This window comes from Carlito syrichta, unplaced genomic scaffold (genome assembly GCF_000164805.1).
Source record: "Carlito syrichta isolate Samal-C Ts95f unplaced genomic scaffold, Tarsius_syrichta-2.0.1 Scaffold309203, whole genome shotgun sequence".
Classification (NCBI taxonomy): Eukaryota; Metazoa; Chordata; class Mammalia; order Primates; family Tarsiidae; genus Carlito; species Carlito syrichta.
In genome coordinates this window covers 350,145-374,992 of record NW_007253299.1, presented here as the reverse complement: position 1 = coordinate 374,992, position 24,848 = coordinate 350,145, and the positions used below count along the sequence as shown (strand labels likewise).

At 37.1% G+C, this 24,848-nt stretch overlaps 1 protein-coding gene across 3 annotated transcripts in view; it reads left to right on the top strand.

The window, feature by feature from the left end:
* Positions 1 to 24,848, top strand: part of PCDH19 (protocadherin 19) — a 104,960-nt gene that overhangs the window by 56,874 nt on the left and 23,238 nt on the right. For 2 of the 3 annotated variants that reach the window (XM_008066972.2, XM_008066971.2), the window contains one exon: positions 8,319 to 8,491. In XM_008066972.2, coding sequence (XP_008065163.1) covers positions 8,319 to 8,491 — 173 coding nt within the window. The remainder of the gene's footprint in view (positions 1 to 8,318; positions 8,492 to 24,848) is intronic. The other variant, XM_008066973.2, reaches the window with a different exon arrangement.

The following is a 24,848-nucleotide window of genomic DNA, read 5'->3' as shown; positions in this document are numbered from 1 at the left end:
TTATTTATTGAGTTGTTGATAATTGCCATTCTGACTGGAGTTAGGTGGTATCTCAGTGTGGTTTTGATTTGCATCTCCCTGATGATTAGTGAGGTTGAGCATTTCTTCATGTGTTTGTTGGCTTCTCGAATGTCTTCTTTTGTGAAGTGTCTGTTCATATCTTTTGCCCATTTTACAATGGAGTTGTTTGTTTTCTTCTTTTCAGTACGTTTCAGTTCCTTGTAGATCCAGGATGTTAAGCCTTTGTCAGACCTAGAGTTGGCAAAGACTTTTTCCCAGTCTGTAGGCTGTCTTCCTGCTCTCTTGATGGTTTCTTTGGCTTTGCAGAAGCTTGTCAGTTTAATAAGGTCCCATTTGTCTATCTTCTCTCTTAAGTCCTGTGGGTTTCGGGTTTTGTACAGGAATTGGATGCCAGTTCCGATTTCCATGAGAGTATTTCCTTCCTTTTCTAAGGTTCTTATGGTTTGAGGTTTTACATTTAGGTCTCTGATCCATTTGGAGTTAACCTTTGTGCATGGGGATAGATAAGGGTCCTGTTTCAATCTTCTGCATGTGGTCAACCAGTTTTCCCAGCACCATTTACTGAATAGGTTCTCTTCTCCCCACTGGTAGGTGATGGGGGCTTTGTCGAAGATGAGTTGGTTGAGGAATTGAGGTTTTGCTTCTGGAATCTCAATTCTGCTCCATTGATCTATATACCTGTTCCTGTACCAATACCAAGCTGTTTTGATGATTGTAGCTTTATAGTAAAGTTTGAAGTCTGGTATTGTGATACCACCTGCTTTGTTTTTTTTACTGAGGATTGTTCTGGCTATTCTTGGACGTTTGTGTTTCCATATGAATTCCTGTGTTGTTTTTTCTAGGTCTGAGAAGAATGTTGTTGGTAATTTATTTTAATGACAGAGAAATGAATTGTTTATCTTTTAAAATGTTTTCAGATAAGAGAGAAAAGGAAAAGTTGTCTGATTCAATTCATCTCAAAATATTTAAGTGCTTTATATGAGATGTTCAAAATTGATATTTTTGTGATTAGTTGGTCATAACTTAGTTATCCATGAAGTCCACAATATATGTAAGTACAAAGTTGAATACTGCCAAGGAAGAGTCCATCTGGTGCAGTGGGCACCAAAGTCACCCAATAGGAGAAAAACAAGGAATTCAGGAAACCCCCTACTGAGGGAGAACTAAGCGAAGGACAGAACTCATGCAAAAAGTAATAATAATAATACTGACCATTTGGATGATTCCTTTATTGCTGTTTCATGTAAATAGTAGCATGAATGGTCCAGTGGTTATTCCCACAGCTAAACTTGAATTCTGAGTGTGTTTGTTAAAATAATAGAAATGAATTAAAGAGGTGAGCAGGCTATGTTAGAGCTGCAGTAGAGGAGACCTGAAAATTCTATAATTTTGCTGACTCTAATCCCATAAATTTACAACACAAAGTGTAGGACTTGAATAAACTAGCTAGTTGAACAAGTAACTTGAATTCATATTTAATTTAATTCACAAGGCTACAGTAAGCCCTACAAACATGCTAAGTTATCTATATTGGTCTGGGATTGCTTGTGACCTTAAGTGATATCATTAGTCATCTGAAAATGGACATCCCTATATTGCCAGTTAAAGTACAATTGGGAATTTTTTTTTAAGGAATTGAGGGGAATTCATTTAGAATTTTTATCTTTTTTTTTTTTTTTGGCTCATGGAATAAAAGCAAAAGGTAAGGAATTCAAAATTATTTGACTAACTTGTTTTAGGAGGGAAAAGAAACCCTTTGTACGTACACTGATTAGACTGTATCAGAAATCTGCTTTGTTTTCTGCTTCAGAACTTTTATTTTCAAAGTTTTCTTTTTAAACTTCTGGTAAAAACAATGACTTGCCTTATCCTCACAGGTCCCTTGGGCTAACCCTGAGTACCTGTGAATTCTATGACAAACTTAAACTGATAACATGAGTCTAATTTTCATAGTCTGGCAAAAAGCTAAGACTCCTGGGGACCCTCACGTCTTAGGTCAGCCCTGAATATTCAATTTATTAGGCAGACTGATGAGAAGAAAACTTACGTTCAAACATTTAGCTTTTGGGTTACATTTATTTCCACAGCGGCATTGGGAATTACTGGGAACTTGTGATTTTGGTTAATTACTTTATTTTTTAAAAAATTATACAGCATATATACACAGAAGGCACAACGTCTTCTGATGTTGCCTAAAATTAAAGATAGCGGTTTGTTGTTGTTGTTTTGTTTGCCTTTTTTTTTTTTTAAACCAGGGACCACCTTGATTAAGAGGAAAAATCTGAAAGCTCAGGGACACATGCATTTTTGCCAGGATTCTGTTTATGGAACTATGGAAAACCATGAAGACCTTGGAATTTATGAGGTCAACTGAGTTTAGACAAAGCACAATACTTAGATACAGGGAGTCTTGTGTGCTATGTTATTCTGGGGATGAACTGTGTTAAATGTAAAATGTGTGGAAAATATTAAAAGAGTGGTGACTAATACCAGGTGATAAAATCATGCAAGTCCTATTCAAATATCTCACAGCAATATTCAAAAGGGGTTTCTCTGTATGTGGTTTCTTGAAGATCCATTTACATGCATGGAAAAATCTCCTGGCCAAGAAATTCTGAATCTGATTATGCTTTAATTTAACTATCAAGTCCCTATTTCTTTGAATGTCAATCCAATTTCAGGCTAACTTTAAGAACTTGTTTTGCTATTCATTTTCTCATCCTCTATTCATTTTCTACTCATCCAAGGATATTTCTTGGACCTTTTTTTTTTTTTTTTGACTTTCTCTAGCAGTTGTTATCATTCTCAGCTAGACTATTTACACACAGGCGTCTTTTCCTTTCTTACACTGATCCACTTTGGGTAACTGAACAGCAGCTACCACTGTCCACCTCTGGCTCTTTCCAGCAATCAGCCAGAGTTCCTACATAAAATAATTGGCACACCCACATTAGAATGACTTGAGGCAAGTTTATTTACAAATGGGGCTATTTACAAGTTTATTTACAAAGGGGACCATTTACAAAAGCTTGGGCAAAATTAGTGAACCCTAGGGGATAATACAGTATTATGGCACTGGAGGAGATAAAAAATACTTCTGAAAGGACCAAGGAAAGAAAGCATGAAAGAACAGTGACTTGAGTGTTTCAGTGACTTATGGTCGGTTGAGGGATCCAATCATCATGAGGTGACCCTGCAGGAAGGGAGCAGAGACAATCAATATCCTGACTTCACTCTCCTTCTACCCTCTGATCTCCTGATGGTTCCCTTCATTAGCTAAATCCAGAGAGCAAAAGGATTCTCTTAGGCACAAATCAAGGTTGAGAAAGATCTGGAAGGGAAAAGGAAGATATGTGGCATGTTCTCCATAATTTTCTGCACTAAGGAATCTAGGATTATATTTCTATAGTTTTTTTTTTCTTTATAATGTTGCTTGCAACTTGCAGATGTGTACCCAAGGAAGCTTATGTAAGAGTCCCCAATTAACAAACTACAACAGTTCAGAAGTTCTTCTGGATGTACTTCCTTCCTGCTCTGTTTGTTTTCTTGCTGTCTTCTCAGAGCAAAGAAAGCCAGCAGTGGTACTTTGCCCCTGCTACAACAATCTTTCGTTATGTCTGCTTTCTGTGCTGTCATCTGATGTCTTCTCCTGCAGTACTTTTGGGGCAATACCAAGCAGGGCATGAGGCTGTAGCTCAAAGAAAATGACATGGGAAACGAACATGGTACTGACGCAGTATGGAAAGGAAAATGAGCATTGGCTTCCTAAACCATGCACAGTGCTTTCCTTTTCCACCCAAATTGTTCTGGGGTTTTACAGCACCTGCTATGGCGCATTGTTTATTGAATGAATGGATAAGAAGAGTTAAAGGAAACTTCAGCATTTTTCATTAAAAACTAGCACTAAATTTCCCTTTAAGTCAGTAATTTCTTAACTTTAATGTACATTGGAAACACCTGGGAGGCTTGTTAAACTCAATCTCTAGCTCCCTCCCTAGAGAATCTCCATTTGTAACAGGTTCCCAAGGCAATTGTGATACAGGTGGTTCAGAAACCGTTCTAGGATTTTCCTTATGTGACTTAAATGCAGTTCTTTGGATTCTCACTGCTTTCTCATTTTTACCTCTGATAGCATTTCCTGGGTATGTGATGTCATCTACCAGGAAGATATGATCTGTTTCTGTTCAGATTCTTATGTCTTTGGAAAAAGAATTCTAATATTTTAAAGGGTAAATATGGGTTAAAACTTGCGTGATATTCATTCATCAAGCATTTGCTGAGTAACTTTCATGTACAGATCCCTGTTCTAGGTGTTTTCCAACATATCTGTTTTTCTGTTGGCCACTAGAGCAGTAATAGAAATATTTGCATTTACAATACCATTGCAAACTGGTGCCCCTAATTTATTGTCCCACAAAAGTTGTTTTACAGGTCTTTCATCTCCTGAGAGACACATAGGTAATAAAGCAAGTGAAATCAGCATTTTTTATGCTTGGCATAAATTGTTATTTGTTTTGGGTGAGTAGCCATTTACCAGGTTGTTTTACAATTTGCAGCCTCTTGCTCATTGGGTCTTAAACTGCCTTACACAAATCCATTCATTAAGCTACTAAATGCCCTTACAAGATCAGAGTAAGCAGTACTTAGTTTGTCATACAGGCAAACTGGTCTTTAAATCAGTTAACTATTCCAAGGTTTGTGGGAGAGGTCGTTATACCTCTTGCTTTTTCTTCGGAGAATACACAACTTCTCTTGCTTCACCCTACTAGTCCCTTACATCCTACTAGCTAATCCTTCACTGTTTTACTATTTCTATCCTTTCTATTCAAAAACCAAAAGCTTTGAGGTGGTTTATAACACTCAGATGCATGTAAAACGGATGAACAGATTTTTAAAAGGCAGATCCAAAACCAATTTGGAGAAGCAAGATAGAGATCCTTGGCATCCAGAGAGGTAACTCACTGCAATTAAACATCGTATTTACTTTGAAGCTTTTGAAAAACCAAGACAAAGTGGTAAGCACATCAAGTCATATAATTTTCATTATTCAACAAAGAATAGACATTTGATAGGAGAATGGCTTTTTTCTTTTCTTGAACAACAGAAAAATTAGTATCATAGGCAGTGTGTGACTTGTTTAAAGAAGATATAGGAACATTATTTAAATATAAATAAATTTCCTTTATCAATCCTATAAAATACCATGGGCATACTATTTAATTGTCACTTAAAAAAAGTATTACTGTACAGGATAATGATTATATATGGAGCATCTATATGTATCTGGTACTTCATGTATGGTGTCTTTTTGAGTCTTCCAAATGGCTTTGTGAAGGAAGTTTTAGCAAATGCATTTTACAGATAAGGAAATTGAGACTCAACAACATTAGATATCAGGCACAGTGTTATATAGATTAGGTGGCAGATTAAGTATTACCACTTGTCCTAATGACGCCATGTTCAGTGCTCCTTCCACTACAGTCTATTATAGGAATAGAGTTTAAAGAACCTAGAGCAGATGCTCTCAACTGGGCGTGGTTTGGCAATGTCTCTCCAGAGACATTTTTGGTTTTTCTCCACGTGGTAAAAACCCCAGTTTTTACCCCAGTAGGTGAAGGCCAGGGATGCTGCTAAACACCATACAATGCACAGGAAAGCCACAAAAAAGGATCATGCAACCAAAAATGTCAATAGTGCCAAGTTTGAGAATCCCTGCTCTAAGGACTAGTTAATTAAATTGCCCTTATACTATATTCCTCAATATTATATGTTTCAAACAATTTTTGACAACTGCTGAAATACAGTCGATTCAGAGTGGAATTCTTTAGCTTAAAGGGACAACTTTGTGTTGTGGATTAAGGAAATTTTCAGGTAACAGATATACATGTTGAAAAGTTGATATTTGTTATAAAATGAAAGAACTTGTAATAACATCCAGGCAGGTCATTTTCCTTTCTTCGGAAGTACATGAGTGCTTGTAGGAAGGGTCAACATTTTCCTGAAATACAATCTTTGGGTATATTCTAACTGTGGAATCAGTATTTACAGGAAGCGTCAGAATATGTGTCATAAAGCTAGAAATAGTGGAATACTCAAATCATGTGTTTCCAATTGGCCTTATTGACCATAAAAGGACTGCAGGATTTGTTTTTAGTAGAACTGCATCCTGGTGGGTCCGTAGGGCTGAGGGAGCTGTGTGACATAATTTGAAGGAGCTGAGTGAGCTGGCCTATTGAGTGATTTACGTTTTAGTGCAGTTGGCATTCAGTTATTCTTTCTGAAATTAATTAGCTTTACTCTCTCCTACTCTTCATTTTCTTATAATTATGGTTTTCAGTTTTCTGCCCTCTTGATCTTCTTCTTTTTATATTCAGGTCAGCAAACATTCTACATCTAGGTTGGTCATATGTTAAAAATCTGCTATGATTCCTCTTGACCAAGTGTGGAGAGTGACAATGTACCCATTGTGTCCATAGCGTAGCCCTTCATCATATGTATTGAATGTTCTTATCAAAGTCTCAGAGAAACAGGCCTGTGAGTGTTCAAGGTTGAGCAGATCAAGCAAGTTTGCAGTGTCATCATCTCCACAGGCTTTTTTCCCCAAGGGCATAGTAGGTCTGTTGGGGTTTGTCTTAATTCACAAGTGTGCCATTCTCCCCTGTTGAGACAACAACACATTTTCTTGAGTGTGCCTTTGCTGCTTCTTCACTGACTAGGGAATGGATTCACCCTCCACTAGATATTTCAGATGCATAATTTATGGTCTATGGTGCAGCACAGCTGCAGGTTCTGTCAGGACATGCAAAGTATTAGAAATAGAAGGTGGGTCCCCTATGGATGTACCTTATGTATTATTCTCTATTTCATGAGAAATGGTGTGGAGTTATAGGATGGCATGTGTGGTGGATTGATTTAATAAATTCACGAAAAATTTTGCTCACAAACTCTTGAGCTCAAAGTTTTTATGTAGTATAGTATAGTAGTATAACTATATCCACAGTTATACTAGTGCTTACTTTCTGATTATTACTTTTATCTTACCTTTTGTATTAGAGTTCTTCAGAGAAAGAGAAGCAATAGACATATCTATATCTGTATCTGTCTAGAATGAGTTTCATGATAAGATATTGGCTCACATGATTATGGAGGCTGATGAGTCCCACAATCTGCCATCTGCAAGCTAGAGAAGCAAGGAAGCTGGTGGTTTAGTCTAAAGACCTGAGAACCAGAAAGCTGATAGTATAGATTCGAGTCTGGGTCTGAAGGCTTGAGAATCAGGAGTACTGAGGGCAGGAGAAGATTGATGTCCCAACACAAACAGTAAGGAAGAGAGCAAATTCACCCTTCTTTCCAATTTTTATTCTATTCAGTCCTTCAATGGATTGGACAATGCCCACCCACATTGGGGAGAGTCATCTGCTTTACTCAGTCTACCAATTAAAATGCTAACACCCAGAAATCATGTTTAACCAGCTATCTGGGCATCCCGTGGTTCAGTCACGTTGACACATAAAATTAATTATCCCACCTTCCATGCTCTCCTTTTCTCAGCTCTTCCCTCTCCTTTTTATCTTTGAATCTGTTCCTTTATCTTTCTCAGTTAAAACTGACTTGGGTTCTCTAACCTTAATGATCTTTCCTATTTTAGTTGTATTAGCTCAATTTCTGCCACTTTTCTTTTGCAGTAGATTAGTAGACATCTTTGGAAAATCAGTATACATAGTGGTTGAAGTTCCAGGCAGCCTTTGGAGCTAGATTATCGGCATTTGGTCTTAGATCTGCTACATTTTTACCAGGTTTTTGGCCTTGCAAATTTAATGTCTATGTACCTCTATTTTTTCATAAATGGGAACATTAGTAGCACTTTTATAAGTTGTGATGATTTAAAAAGTTTACTAATGTCAAACACTTAAAATGGTGACTTATGAATAGTAATCTCTCATAAAACATTAGCTATTACTATTTTACTTTGTGTAACAGGAGAAAAAATTTTCTAAAATAATGACATTATTAGAGGCAGTTGTTTTAGATTTGTAGTTTTTTTCTCCTTGCCTGTGATGATGCATTGAAGATAAGATAATGAAAATATTAGCTGCATCAGCATCCAATACTGGGAACTTTTCTGCAATGTTAAGTTCTATTATCTTTGAACAGAATTTTCTTTTCCCCTATTACTACCCTGATGGGCAGTTCAGCCACTTTTGGCCTCATTACAGAGCTGACATCATCCTGGCTCAGAAATATTTTTAAACTCAGATCTATCACAGTCATAAATTATCATTCTTTCTTCAACCCAGCAGCTCCACCTTCAAGGACTTAGAGGGCAACAGCCTGAAGGATAGTGGACATGAGGAGAGCGACCAGACTGACAGTGAGCATGATGTCCAGCGGAGTCTGTATTGTGATACTGCTGTCAACGATGTGCTGAACACCAGTGTGACCTCCATGGGATCTCAGATGCCTGACCATGGTAAGGACTGGTTAGATGTAAGTTCAGTTATCAACTCCAAAGAACTCAGAATGTTTGCAGGCATGCTATACTACTTTACATAATGAGTGTATAATCAAGGTGTCTACTGAACTCACACCTCTGCACATCTATAGGTTTTGAGATGACCTGACACCTAGACAGATTCTTCTTTGCTCCTCCTCTTGCCTCCCCATTCCAAGTGGATCCTCTAGAGTGTATAATGTTCAGGAATTTTAAAAGCTGACTACATATACATATTGCATACATTCTCTCCAGTAATAACTGCACTGAGCACATAGGAAACAAACAGATGCTTTCTCTCCAGGAATAAATGCCTCTTTTTGCTTTAGTACATGAATTCAGCTGATCAATTGAATTGCATAGAACATAGCACTAATGAGACCAAAGGGGTGAGTTATGTTTCCCTATCAGGCCATTTAGTTTTATCCAGAGAGACACTCTGTTCTCTGACCACAGATTGTTTACTCTTTACTGATGATAGAAAGTACCAAACTTCCTATTTTATCTATGGGGCTGCTATGTCAAATCCCTTTAGCTACCACACAAATCTATGCCATTGGCCATAGAGGAGACTGGGATAAGAGAATATGGCTGAGTCGCTGTAAAATATTCCACTACTGTGAAAAGTATCTCAAAGCACATGTCAGGAACAACATCCTCATGTATGAAGAAGAGTCTATTTTTGTGAACTCAGAACTCAGTCACACATGTTTCAACAAGAAGCACTATTTAAAACTGTGCTAGGCAGAAACCAGGGTATAAAAACATTAGCAGAGTTCAGCTAAGGCAGAATGTTCAGATGGACTTGGGCACAAATGTCATTTTCAATGTTTTACTGATGCAAATATGCTATGCAAACAGCCTGTCTTTTTCAATTAAGAAGTATGAATTCAACTTGGTGTTTAGGCTCAGTGAAGCTTCAGAATGCTGGGCTATGTCTTGAGAGAAGTTAGACTCAAGCTCAGCTGGAAGCCCTACTGCTAAAAGACTTAAAGATGAGAAAACAAAATATGGTGATTATGTGCTGGTCTTCAGCTGTTTCATTGCACTGTAAACATCATTAAATGCCTTTGTTTTGGTTTTGGAAATGAATCCAAAGGAAAAAATGCATGATCCACAAAACAAAATGTTTTTCATGGAATAAAAATTAGGCACTGTAGATTGTATTAAATTGTCTAATCCATCCCCTCCCTAGCAGACCCAAGTGTCAAAGTCTATTATATATAGAGGTCACTATGAATTGTGCACTGCTGCCTTCCCTAATTGGTGAATGGTGACATCTGCAAAGATAATATACTTTCTGGGAAACCTTGCTATGACTAAAGATGAAAAAAATTGAACATTTTTATAACTGAAACAGAGGCAATTTTATTCCCAGAGGATTAGCAGTGTGTCACAGGATGCAGACTGATATGTATCATTTACTAGTCGTGTGTTTCAAAGAAATGCTTTTTCATTTATATCAAGAAAGGATTTTAGTTAGATGCTCTCTAAAATGAAATGACTCCAGGAAAGGAAAAAGTCATAATTGATTCTCACTTTATGCCTGGCTAAAGCAACATCTGTTTTAACTTTTTGTCACGTTTCTTTAAGAAAACAATATCAGTGAACTGCAGCTAGTTTTTCTGAGAGTGTTTTTTACAAATGGTATGTATTACATATATATACTGTGTAGATTGGGTGATAATAAGAGTATTCTTTTTGTAATCAATGCACACCTAAATTTTATTTTAGCCTAGCCATTTAAGTTGAAGGTAGAGTCTACCAGTTTCCATATAGGTGGATTGACCATATATCCCAATTTGCCTTGTATAGCTCACTTTGTATCTGTGTCTTTGGCATAATTGATAATGAGAATATTCTAAAGCAAATTCATGTAAATATCGCATGATTCTCCTACATGTAAGATGATTTCACACACATGAACATGCACATACATACATATGGACATATTTTTTGCTGTTTCATTTTGGTGACATTTTCACATTTTGTTCTCAAAATTTGATTTGCATGTAGGTATCTCCACTTAAAAAAAATTACTCCAGCAGTGACTAAACCTTGAACCAACCCAAGGATTGGCTCTTTTCAATTTGAGTGAATGACTCAAGTTTAGGAACAAAAGGAATTCAGGTCTTGTTTATATCTCAATTTCTACCTTGTGATATTCCACTACTTCTGAAGATTTCTGTAATGATACTTAATTGTGTGTCCCAAATCAATTCCAGGCTTGCCACACAGATTGTGTCACCAGTTCACTTGGACTGATTACTGCCACCTCAAAAAAAGTGCAACAATTCCAACAATTAACATTTTATAGCATTTTACTATTTCAGATCTGCAGTTGCATAATAAGTATATCTCATTTTATACAAGGCACAGTGGTTGAAGTTACTGGGTGAATCCACCATGCATACCTGGTCTTGTAACCATTTTAGTTAGATTTGTTCCAGGGTAATATGCTTTAAAAAGTTACAGATTTAGAAAGGTGAGAAGGAAAAATAGAATCTGTTCTGGATTCATACCTGTACTGAATGTCTCAATAATTCTTTGAGAAAAAAAAATAGTCCCAGGTCTCTTTGGTTTCTTAACACTATGATAGGCATCCTAAACCCAAGTGCTCCAAAATCCTGGGAATTCCAGAACTGAACTATTCTTGAGGTTTGGGTAGGTGTCACTGAAGTAGAGTAAGGGTTATAGTGAATATGTCAGGCTAACTCTGATCCTGATGTTTATTTTGGTCCTGCCAGAACCACTCCAAAGCTGGGCCAATCGTACCCAAGAAGAATTTACCTTCTACTTTTGTTTTAAGGAGTTTGACTCACCTTGGATTTTATGTTTGTAGCTCTCTCTGTGATTTTCTAATATGGATGTTAGTACTACATCTTTCCTTGCACATATATGGGTACATGATTGATTAAGAATCTCAGAATTTTCAAAATAAATGATTTTGTGAATCTTTTAATTTTTTCCTTGAGCAGGAATGGGTTGTACTGTGAGCTAATATTGTGTTTGCAGTGTTTGAGGTAAAGATACAAACTGCATTTTACTCCTCTCTCTCTGAGAGATACCCTGTGCTTTTTCACATTGCCAAAATTTCTATGGGACTTGTTCTTGTAACTTTATTATAGCAGAAGAATTTTCAGTGTGAATGACAAGGGTACTTTGTGACTCTGAGTAAGGGCCCAAATCTCTTCATTTTTAGTAACTCTTCTCTGAGAACATGCTCAGGGATGGGAACCCAGAACCACTATATTGAATGGAGGAAGGAAAATATCATATTCAAGGAAGAAAGGAGAATACTTAGAAGACTTTTGAACTCAAAGGGCAAAAGTCAAGTGTTCAGTTACTAGGGAGTTTGTATTGTGTTTTTTTCCAGTTTTAAAAATTTCTAAATTTATTTTTTATTTCATCTATAATTGGCATAATAATTTGACATATTTATGGGGTACAGTGTGATGTTTCAATGCATGTATACATTGTGTAATGATCAAATCAGGGTACTTAGAATATCCATCATCTTAAACCTTTATTATTTCTTTGTGGTGATAACTTTCAAGATCCTCTTTTCTAGCAATCTTGAAATATACAGTACGATGTTATTAGCTATAGCCACCCCACTGTGTAATAGAGAATCAGATGAATTGTGTTTTGCTTGCCCAACCACACACATTCGTGAGCTGAGTCAGGGTGGCAGTGAGAGGGAATGATTGGAATCTCTGCTTTCTGGTTAGCTATCAATTTTGGTATTTCTCTTAACATGCTTTTAATACCAGGTTAGTTGATTGATGAACTGGCCAAGCTGAATTTCTTGGTTGCCAGCTAACTGAATTACGAATTCATTTGTCATCCATAGTGCCCGTGAATTAATATATCTCCGATTGTCCCTACTACTGCAGTTCTTATTACAGCTTCACAGAAAGCAAAGTGATGGTGATGAAGAATTCTTTATTCTTTATCTATTGACATATGGTACTTTTTGGAGTGCTATCTCTCAATAGCTCTCCAAGTACCTTGAGACCAAGTAAGTGCTGTTGTTTGGAAGGTTTTACCACTTGATTTGGTTCCTGATGAGAATTGGTGCTGAACTTGGGAGTCGCTCTCAAATCTTTTAACCAATGTTATCCCTCCCTAAATTTGAATTATTTGGTAATATTTCCACCTTCTGGTGGGAATAAAAGTTTTGCTTTTATGCAATTGCTGCACAGAGTCTCTAAGAAGAGTAATTGACAAATAGAGTGGTCAGAGGTGCCAGAGGCTCATGGGTCTGTTGCATGATTGGGGGGCGGTGAGGGTATCACCAGGTTTATCTCTGATCTGAGTAATGCTGGGGTTAATAAGCTTCTGGCTCCTCCTTGCTTCTTTGCATGACCATTTGTGATGATGTGGATATCCCATTATGCTTACTTAAGTATGTAATCCTGAAATAAAAATTGTGGTTTATGGGGATCGTGTCCTATAAACTGTTTACTAGTCCCAAGTTCAGCTAATCTGTTTCAAATCACAGTCTTTCCTTCCTTATTATTTTAATTATTTATTGTAAATTCATCAGCTGAAAAGATGAATCGAATTTCTCTAATATGAACCCAATTTGGAGTTCACTACAACATTGAATTGGTTTCCCTCCCTGCTAATTTATACCAAATGGAAACAACATACAAAAATTTGCAGTAACATTTATCTGCTTTTCACATCCAAATGCACCCAAATGCAATATAATAATTGCTTTATTTCTAGAAGTGTAAGATCTTTTGTTTTTTACTAGATTCGCTTATTTACTAGTCTCATCACCTGAATGTAATTTAACATGTTTGCTGTGTACAATGCAGATTTGAAGAAATTGATCTGTGCCTAATGCAACTGCTGTTACAAATTAGCCATGAAAATGTTCTGTAGGCTGCATACTATGCTTATTCTAGTGTCAGCCACAGGTGTATTAAGATATTTACTCTACCAACAATATGTAATTTTATTTCCTCTAGCTTTTTAATGAAATTATGATTCAGTGACTGAACATCTCTTCTTTTATCTTCTTACCTATCCCCCTGACTCACCTCTCACCTCACTAAATTTCCAAACATTCATTTCAATTAGTCTCTTGGCAAAATAGGGAGTTCTCAATGGAGACTGTTTTGTGTCAATGCAAAGCAGTGTGCTGCTGGGCTCCCGAAATGGTAGCATGGACCAGATGTTCATAGAGTAATTGAAAATTCTGTTTTATCAGAATAGCATTTGCTGTCAAAAAGTTTTATCTTTACTTGAACAAAGAGGTTGATTAGATCCCCCTGGACCTGAATTAGCATCTTTGAGGCTAGATATACTGTTTTGCAATTCATGTGGTTATTTCTTCCCTAGTTTTGCTCATATAGGATCTTTTAAAAAATGTTCTCATTCTATTACAAATATACCTGGTGAAATTTTTAATTACATGAACCCAGGAATGTGTATACAATGTTTCTGTGTATATAACCTCCAGCAGTTTTCATCCTGTCTCAGGTATGCAATATTCTATTACTAGGCAGAAACAATCCATGCACATTCAACAATATTTTTGAGTGACCACTATGTGTCTGGCTCTGGGAATTGAATGTGTCAACTACTACTGTTATTGACTGTGAACATAATCATCTTCTTACTTTTGCTTATCTGGCCAAGGTCAGCTCAATGATGAAATGAATAATTGTTTCTGATTTTAAAAATCATAAGGATAGAGCTTGGGACTAGTAAAAACCTTGTTAATACTGTGCCAATAAAGGAAAAGAAATAATATGAAAAGACAGTTACAATCAAGATCTTATTTTCAATGAGAATATCATAAAAGATTTTTCCTTGATGTTCTAATTTGAGCAATATCACATAGTTAACCCTTTTTAAAAAAATTCACCTGTTCTGATGGTGAATTTCCTGCTTATCTTTGGTTAATGGCACTGTAGGATGGTAGCTTTAATCTCTGACATGCCCAGTTACCTTGCTAGTTTAGAGGCACTTAGTAGTACTCAACGCCTGGTTCCCCCTTTCCTCTGATGTCCAGAAACTATCCTTTCTCAGTCTCAGCAGTTGTTGGGCAGGGAAGAAGAGAGGTGACAGGTGGAGCTTTTATTTATTTCAATTACATTGCTGCACCAGATAACTGGATTTTTTCCAAAACATTATTTATATTTTATTGATAAAATAGTCGCTAGAATAAAAAGTTGTCCTTAAGTAATGGAAAATTCCTTACTGTTAGAAGTTGTTTGCTAGCATTATTTTAGCATGGGCCCTTTGGTCAGATAATTGTTTTAGTTCACCATCAGTTTCTTCATGCAGAACATTAAGAATAATACCAATTGTCTGCTTTCACATAGAAATGCTCTTGTGTGTGTTTGTGTGTGTGTGTGTGTGTGTGTGTGTGTGTGTGTGTGTGTGTGTACATGTTTTCCTGATCCACTTGGAACGTTTAGTTGTCTCATTTTCAAAGTCAGTTTAAAATTTATTATTACTTATAATTACCTGTGGTAAGGGATTCATTACTCATCAAAAGAATAAGTACCAAGGGTTGTTTTTTGTTTTTTGTTTTTTTTTTGATTAGTTGACACCAAAAATTTCCATATTTCTAAGTACTTGGATAGCATTGGAGGATGGAGGCTATATAAAGGGAGCACACTGAACAATTAAAAATTCCATTCTCTAGGAGTTTATGGCCCAATAGCATAAATGGTTCAGTATGGAATGACTACATAAGATCAGTGAGGGAATTAATTAAGATTATTTGAGCTGGAAAGCAAAATGCATTTAAAAGGACACTTTGGTGTAATGAGATTCTTTTGAAAAAATAGAGGCAGCCAGGCCCCAACATAGTATGCGAGATAAAATTATGCTCTATTTGGGTGATTTTCTAGGTGAATATTTTCCAGTTGCTTCATGAAAAATAAACTTCTGTTGCACATGAAAAGTGGGAACACTGCCAATAGGATCCCAGATGAGAAGCAAGTCATGTTGTTTTATGGGGCCAGGTCATAGGGACTGCTTCACATACTCAAGGTCCGTTGAAATGTCAATGTCATTATCTTCTTTGGGTATTTTTTTCTACTTAATATTATTTCTGTCCTGTCATAAAATGATTAAGAATCACAAACTCCATCAGGATGGGAAAATATAAATGGACTTTCAGTATTTATACAGTATTTTTCCTGTTTATTTTCCTTTTAACTCGTTCATTATGAAATAAATATAAGAAATTATGTCCATTCACTGTTTTAAAAGAAATTTCAAGAATACTAAAATTATGTCTTTTCTTTATTGTGTGGACAAAACATTCATGATATGGTTTTCCTCTCTTACCATAGATGCCTTCCTGTTATCCAGGGTCAGGACTTGCCCCAGGTATTTTTGGTCTCTGCCTTTACCAGATGACTCATTACCTGTACACTTTGGGTCAGGGAAAACTTAATTGATACATTCACTTTGGAAATGTGGCTTTTTGACATGAAAGTCTTTTCAATTTATTCGCTTAGAGGGCTTACCTTCAATGAAACTCCAGCCTTGAAAAAAACACCAAGCACCAAATTAGAAAAAGTTGGAGCCGGCCTTTTTAGGACCATCAAAAAAGTAATTTTTTAGATTTCTACAGATTCTTCTTCTGGGAATGTTTTTAAAAATTTCACATAGTCTTGGTTTAGGTCTTAGATGGACTTTTAAAGCTCAAAATAGATAGACTAAACAGACTCCTTTGCAACTGGGCAGAATGGAAGCCCATAAAACACATTCTGTCATGTAGAGAGAATATAAAGTAGTTTTTCACAGTTTAAGATAAAGAGATTATCAATGAGATATCAATCTCCAGAGTTGCTTTGGAGCAAATCCTTTGGGGCTGTACACGTGTGAGCAGGTGTCAAAGTCAGAGGGGTGCGGAGATTTTAGGTTGTGTGGTGAACATTGGAACTCACTTAAAAATGCAGTTCAGAGATCTACTGTGTGGTTTGGAAGTATGTGTAAGATGATGTGTAGCAGACGTGATCTAAAAGGAAATGAATCCAGAAAAGACCAGTAGAGTTTATCAGAAAATGAACACTTTATGGCAAAATTTACTCAAAGTTTTTTGACACTGAGGTGGCCTCATGAGAGACACTTTGTCTTCTGAGGGTCCCTGGTAATCAGAAATATTAGTTCTGCTCTGTTATCTTTCACAACAGTTTAAACAAAAAATATGCAAACTGTTAAATCTGAAATAATGGACAATATTGTCTTATCATTAGTTTTGTTCTTTTTAACCTTAGTAATGGCAAATAAGATTCTTTAGGTTCCCGTCTTAGTTTAACAGAAGGATTTTCAATCTGGTTGAAGTTAGAACTCTGAAAATAACTTGTCACCCCTTGCCCTAGTCAGCTAAGCCTTAAGGTCTTTCTAAATCATAGTCCAATATCTACACTCTAAGTCATGCAGGAATGCAACTGTAATCTGCTTTGAATAAAAAGATAACTTATAATGTTGCTTACCTTTTAAGTAGAAATCTGTAAACATACACTGTTCTAATCATCTGGAGAAACTTGGTCGTTTTAGTTGATTGCAGCAAGGCAGTTTTTCAGTCATGAACCTGTACATTCAAATCCAGTGCCAGATATATGTATATATTCCAATTTTTGTGTGACCACTCTCTCCGCCTCTAAGCTCATATAGTCTCTACTTTTCTATCCTTAGCTTGGAAAAGAATAGATGTTTGACAACTGACTTGCTTTCCTATTCTTTCAACCGATATGGAGTTTCAAAACTTGTATGAACAATAGAATCTTTCCCTTTTAATACATGGAAAAGAGGGAAAAGGGGAATGATGTAGGTTCCAAGATATTTAGACCGGTCAAACTGTTCCAAGGCATCACCACCTGCTGTTTTTAATCATTAATGAGGCTGTCAGTTGCTCTAATCTGGGAGGTGAACCAAAAGAATGGTTTTGATTTTAATTTAATTTAAAAATCAGCTTATTGAAAAAAAATGCCTCCAGCTTGTAAGAGTCAGGTTGCACACTGTTGATAAACCAAAGCAAGTCAAATGTAGAAGCTGAACCATCATTCATATGCAAATGTGAACTATTTTAAACTTGGAAAATTATTATTATTACCATAACTAGCCAGAAAATTTAGTCCTTTTAATTCAAAGGAGCCGTTGTATTCTAGAGGCATGCTACATATAAATATCTGTTCCATTTTTTTTTCCTGGAAGAAAAATTGATGTACCAAAAGTTTAAAGACTCAATTAACATTGGAACACAAATCAATGGCAAAGTCCAGAGTGAAGCCCAAAGTGCAAATTATTTTGCTTGACTCAATGCCCATCAAGCTGTTTGTACATTTTAGAAGTTTACTGATTATCTGTCAGTACTTTATTAATAAAATTTGGGTTTTCTTACACTGGATGATTATGCTTAGTGGCAAAATGAGAATTCAGAAATGTAGTGTTTTTGCATAAAGTGAATTTTAAAGACCTAGAGGAAGATCTTTGTCCGTGACAACTGTCAACTTAGAAGGTTTTATTATGCCTCTCTGAGCTTCATCAAACAGTTTAAGATTTATAATTGATGTCTACTGAAGTTGAAGGCAAAGAAAACCTTCCTTTTTTGCCTGTAGAAAACATTACCTTATTGTTGGGCCCCAGTTAGCCGGAGGGTAGGTGTATCAAATCACACTAGCCTTCTGCTAACACAGCAAGTGAGCACTTCCTGAATTCAGCCGATAATCAATCTATGCAGCTAATGAGTCTGCAAACAGACTGAGCGGCTGGAGCTGGCACCAGGAAACCACCATTCCAAACGAACCATCTCTTATTAACCTTTTGGTGTTTCCTTTGTGATGCTAATTAGAGACCCATAAAACTATCTGCTCTGGATCTTTGGTTTAAAATACAGTTTTCAAAGAAATACAATCCACTTTAGGGCTCCCATTAGTATGGCCTTCCCCCCCATGAAGGAAAATGACTGATTTGCCATTAAGTAAAGTTTTAGATGATTAATCTGTAATGTTCTGGTAATTAAAATGACAGAAAAAGTTGCTTCTGTAGTTGATATAATTTATAATGCTCTCCAAATTCCAGTGGTACTGAAGTGGGTGGCAGATGTTTTTACCACTGTTATATGTTGATGGTCTGAGGGTACCCATTTCCAGGCTGTAGCCCTGTCTGCCAGACTTGTCTGCCTTCTGCTTTGGATTGAGTTTCTCTCAATTGCCTGAGGGAATTAAAGGTGTGTTTGCTTTCCTTCTGTGGGATGATGAGCAAGGAATGAACTATGCACTCTTGGGAGGGGAAACCGGATTCCAAGTAGAAGTACTGTTTAGCTCAAAATGATAGGTTGTCAAATAGGCCCACCCAACATTAAAAAACTATTACATTTGCATGATGAAGATGGAGGAGCAGCCTGTCTTGCTCTTCTAGTTTCCTATCCCACTCCCTCAATGTTTTCCACACCCAGAAGTAAGTGTGTCATTGAACAAAGAACACTATGAGATAAGTGTGCAAAGCATGTTGGACACATATTCATCCTGTACTTTTGCTTATCTGTCAACAGCACTTTTTAGTGCCTCATTTCTCTCTCATTTGTTTTAAATAAAAATTACCTAGAATAAATGACTTACATGATCTTAGGGGACAGAATCTCTAGATGAGGAATTGGCTGTCTATTAAATGAGTGAGATTTACAAAACTAGACATTGTTTTATTTGTTTTAGCAAAGGGGTACTTCTTTCAGAAGCCTAATATTAATCATCTAAGATCCTTTAGAGATCAAAATATCCGTACCAAAAATGCAGGCACAGAACTCTACCTGCAGCTTTACCCCTTTGGTATTTTAAGTTTCCACTGTCATCGATATAGAATGTTTCAAATTCTAAAACGCCTCTGAAATCATTGTGATAGGGAGCTTATGTTATAATATATCATTTATCCCTTAAAACAGTTCTGAGAGGAGAGGCAAGCACAGAATTCCAAAAAATCAACAGAAGAATGACAGCCATTTATCCTGAGGATCAAAGTCAGAATCTTGGCTGATTGCGAAAGGTTCAGAAAGTTAGAATGAGGTGATAAGAGAGAAATGGAAACAGAAACAAATATCTATATTTGAAGCTGAGATTGGCAGGATGCAAGGGGTAAAATCCAGACTTCCTTTAATATGCGCTATCTAGCTAATCCTCAGAGGTAAACCTGAGAATTCTAATTCTCATTGTAGTCTTCCAGACAAATAATGTCCCATCAATTCAGGCCCCATCTAATACGAGCCAGTCTTAATGAGCCAGTATGGTTTCCAGTCTACTGCATTATCTTCAAGCTTGGCCTCATTAGTCTGTCTATAAAGTCAAAGGCAGGCAGATCATAGTGACTAAGAGTACAGACTTTGCAGTAAGACAAGTCTAAGTTACATGCTTATTTTTGCCACTTAATAGCCATTGACCTTAGTCAAGTTACATATTTTTTTAAAATCCTCAATTTTATCTTCTGCAAAATGGAAGTAATAATAGAAGCTGCTTATCAGAATGGTTGTGAGATGTTCCAGGTAAAACACTTTAGTATACTTCCTAAGTACACTAGCAAGTGGTCAAAACATAGCAAGTGTTATTGTGGAGACTGAGTCAGTGAAATATTCACTTTGTAGGATTTCAGGGACCCCACTACACAAAGCCTCTCATCTTCTTGCTTCTGTCTATGATTACTTTGACAGAGAGTGAGGAATTTCAGTTTACAATTGTAGTTCAAACTTCAAGCAGCCCATGAGGAGAGGAAATGTATTTATTCAAATTCACACTAAGTTGTAAATGACTGCTATTAGATTGTTTCCAAGTTTAGAATTTGGTTGGGGAGAAGAGGATGGTTTCTAGCTAGAATATTGAAAAATAAGGGTCTCAGATGGGAGAAATGCATAGAAAAGGGTTGCCAAGGGGTGCCAATCTCATGAGTTTACCAGAGCTATCAATGTCTAAAGGAACATGGGATCATTGTCAGTTGATTTACTCACTGTGAAATATCTGAATACTGGAAAGTTGTCTTCACTGTCAAATTATTTTTCTGAATCAGTTCAGACCCTGCCTTGAGATAGTATAGGATGCCCACCAAAGGTTTGAAGAGAGGTCTGGGTTCATCTACATTGCAAAATGCACATAATCTTGAGTACTTGTGGTGAGATAAGTAAAGTTCTGGTTCTTTTCTGGCGGTGTTGACTCTGCTTTGTCTTCCTTGTGTCAAAAACTGAACATTCCAACTCCAGGGTTCCTGTCACTCTTCCCTGCTCTCCTTCTCTTGCCTCACTGCTTTTAAATGGTTAATGGGTGGCAGTCGTTATTTTGATTCCTTTTTATGGTTCCCACTTCATGTCCAGATTTTCATTAAAAAATAAATGAGGAGATGCATTTTTCATTGTTATTTTTTCTCTAAAAATGTCACCCTGCAAAGGATCCCTCCTATCTTTTTTCTCACAATGAACTGAAAAAATGCTCAGCTCCTACCTGAAAGGTCATATCCCCTTGCCATATGAATGAGCTCTCAGCAGGACCATGGGGACATTGTCAGCAGAGAAATGACGGGAATTTATATGCTTTTGGGTTTCAACTTCATTTTGTATTGGAAAAAATGAATTTGCTAATGATAGAAAAAAGCCTCAGCCAAAGCCCCTTATACAATTCTCTCTATATAAATCCCAGTAGAGAGCCACACAGCTACACAGCTGATAAATGAAAAAAAAAATTTTACTCCTGCCTTGCTTAAAGCTGTTTGTCGTGTATTAATGTAAGCCAGGTGCTCACCTTCACTGGTAATAGGATGTTGAATCTAGCTTGCAAGTTGCAGTTTTGTGGCATAAACTGTTTTGGCTTGTAAGGGACTTTATGACATGTTTGTATTTGTCAACATTAAATGAAAAGGGGCTAGAGACATGCACATACACAGAGCTGTGTGGAATTAGGAATATTCAGAAAGAACGTATAACAGAGGGACGAGCACCATGTTTTTGAAAAAGGCAAATTCATTGTGAAAATAAACGTTCTTTCATAGCTTAAATATAACATTCCATGATTGGAAGTGTATAATTTTTGCTTTCCCAAAAATTTAAATCCTTGTGCTATGTGCAAAGTACTAAGATCATTATCATCCCTCAGGTAATTTAATGCTATGTGACCCAGTGGAAACTGAGAATTGTAGTTTTTATTCTATTATTTGATCATTGTAGGGCTTTGGGTAAGTCACTAACCTCTTAGAGTCTCAATTCATGTATTTCTAGGTGGGATGATAAGCAACGTTGCTATAATATTGATAGGATCAATAACCAAATAGACATTTACATACATATAATATTTTTTCTTAGCACAATATAATTGTAAGTTGGATGGCTAGATTTCTTTTTCTTGTTCTGTGCCCTTCTCCTTGGCCTATTGACCTGACCTGAGAACCAGGCCTTTGAGTTCTTATCATATTCCACCAATTAATGGTTGTATGCCAATAAACAAGTTACTTGCCCAGTTTAGTCTTTGGATTTCTCATCTGCAAATGAAGAATATTGGTAATACCTGCTTTGTAGGGTGGTTGCAAGGATTAAATGAGATAATACATATGAGACACTTAATACAGCACCTATTCTATAATAGACACTCAAAATGATAGTGATAAGGTGATGCTGATGAGACATTCTCGTTGGTTTTCTCTTCCCTTCTTTACTTATATGTTGTGGTTAACTATTTGTTTGCCATGATCTCTCCTTTACTTGCACTATTCAACACTTATGTACACAGTTTATGTCATGCTGATTTGCTTTTTGGCTATTTTAAAAATTTCATATAAAATTAGGAGTTTGATGATTATTAAGACCCTTCAACTTTTAAGTGTCTTATTCTGATTTGGGGTACTGGGTACAACCTTTTCAGATTCCTGAGCACACAGCCATTTGCCAATGGATCTGTAATTAGTACTGCACTCAAGTTAACAAATGGTATAGTGTGTTTGCATTGAGGGCTAAATGCTGTTTTATTTATTTTTTATTATTTTTTGTTTTTTGTTTGAGTTGGAGTCTCACTCTGTCGCCCAGACTGGAGTGCAGTGGCCGCTCCCGGCCACTGCAGCCTCGACCTGCTGGGCTCCGGTGATCCTTCCGCCTCAGCCTTCCAAGTAGCTGGAACTACAGGCGCGTGCTACCACGCCCGGCTCATTCTTTATTTATTGTAGAGATGAGGTCTCGCCAAGTTGCCCAGGTGGGTCTCGAACCCGCGGCAATTCACTCACCTCAGCCTCCCAAAGCGCGGGATTACAGGCTGAGCCACCGAGCCCGACTCTGTTTTATCTTAATTTACTCCCTTTGTCATTCCTTCCTTGGAAGCTGCTCATTGGCAATGTCATGAAGCATGGGGTGAAAATTACACCTGAAGTAGCAGTCACTTGTCTATCTCAGAACAAAAATTATGTTTAAAAACTAAGAACCAGTGAAGTTCTACCGAGGGAGAAGCTTTTAGTCCTAGTATTAGGAACCAAATAATTCTTCAAATTACAGTGGACTTGATTATCTGGCCATTCCATCTTTCCTAAGAAGGTAGTTGATAACTGTTTCCATTTTCCTTAAACAAAGTTTAAGAAGACACCTCCTCCTTCACTAACATGTTATACCTCTCACAGTCAATTTGCTCTCAAACTCTGACACTTAAGCCAAATCTCGCATCCTTTCTTCTATGGGTCCAGTTATAAACTGCTAACTTTACTACAAATTGTCTCTTCCCCTCTCCTCTTCCTCCTCCTTCTCTGCACAGACTTTTTTCCTTGATGCTTCTTACTTAGTCCTTTCTCCAACCTTCCCACTTTTCAGCTCAGCCTAATTCAATTCTGTTTCTATTTCTCATTCATCATAATATTTTTTAAAAGGATAGATAATTATCAATTACATTCAATGAGAACTTTTTTGGTTATAGTGATTCAGTCTTCCCTGTGAAGATTTTTATGGCTTCTTTTTATTTGGTAAAGTTGCCTTCTTTACCACTTTTTCTCCCCTCCCACACAGCTCATAGCATATTGCTATAAATGGAGAAGACTCTCAATGAACAAGTGTTGATCAATTCATTTCTCTGAACATTACTAAACAACAGATGCCATCCACCAGTATTTGATCCCAGGGCAGTTCTTACCCACCCCATTTTACAGATGCTGGAGGTGAAATGCTTTACTCGAAGACAGTGCAAGGATCAGAAGAGGGTTTGTGTTTCCTGGATCTATTATGTGACTCCAGGACATTGTTATGTTTTTCCATTTGAAATTTCAAAGGCTACTGGGCTGGCAGGAAGTTTTCATTCCTGTTATGAAAAGGTTACCTCCTCCAGATTGGGAAAGGTGTTGCTTAGGGAAACAGCGGCAGAATATATATAGCAGTGAAGTCAGAAAGATCTGGGAGTCTTCTGAGATGTAAGAATGGAAGAAAATAAACAAGAGGTATGATTCATAGTACCCAGCTATGTCTACAGCATTGGCATCTGTATGGATATTGGCATTCACTTTGTTTTTTACGTTTCACTCTTCGAGCCGGCCTGCTGTGTTATCTGTGTCACTAGCAATTCCGTTGACCATAACACTTCAATTGAATCACAGCTTGAGACTTCTTGAAGTTTTCTTCTCTCTAACCTTGCTGGTTTCTTGTTCATGTTGGTGTTTAAAACTTCTTCTTTCAAAAAAATGCCTGATGAAATTCAAGTCTTTAGCTTCTGTTCCCTTCATCATTTCCTCTGATCTGGGCTGTTTAAACAGAGTGTTTTAAAAACTATTATCAGGTGGCTCTGTAATTTGCTGAAGCCCGGTCATTCTAGATTGGTTTGTTGTTTGTGGTGAAGTATGGGCATTTTGGTGATGATTATTTCTCAACGGTGTTCTAAAAAATATTTTTCACATTGTTAAAACACCTTGTTAACACCCTTGATGTCTTTTTTTTTTTTTTTTTGAGTTGGAGTCTCACTCTGTCACCCAGACGGGAGTGCAGTGGCCACTCCCGGTCACCGCAGCCTCGCCTGGTGGGCTCTGGCGATCCTTCCGCCTCAGCCTTCCAAGTAACCAGAATTACAGGCGTGCGCTACCACGCCCGGCTGATTTTTTGATTTACTGTAGAGATGAGGTCTCGCTGCCCAGGCGGGTCTCGAACCCACGGGTTCAAGCAATCCACTCACCTCAGCCTCCCAAAGGCGCAGGATTACAGGCTGAGTCACCGAGCCCGGCTCACCCTTGACTTCTTAATAGCTATTGGGGTGTTTCCTGATGCCTTTTTCTTTTTATTGGGTAGGGGAAGCTCTGATTCAAGTATGTGGATACAGTCTATGGACCTGCAACTAACTCCATGTGTGAGCTCAATCTACCTACTTCCTCT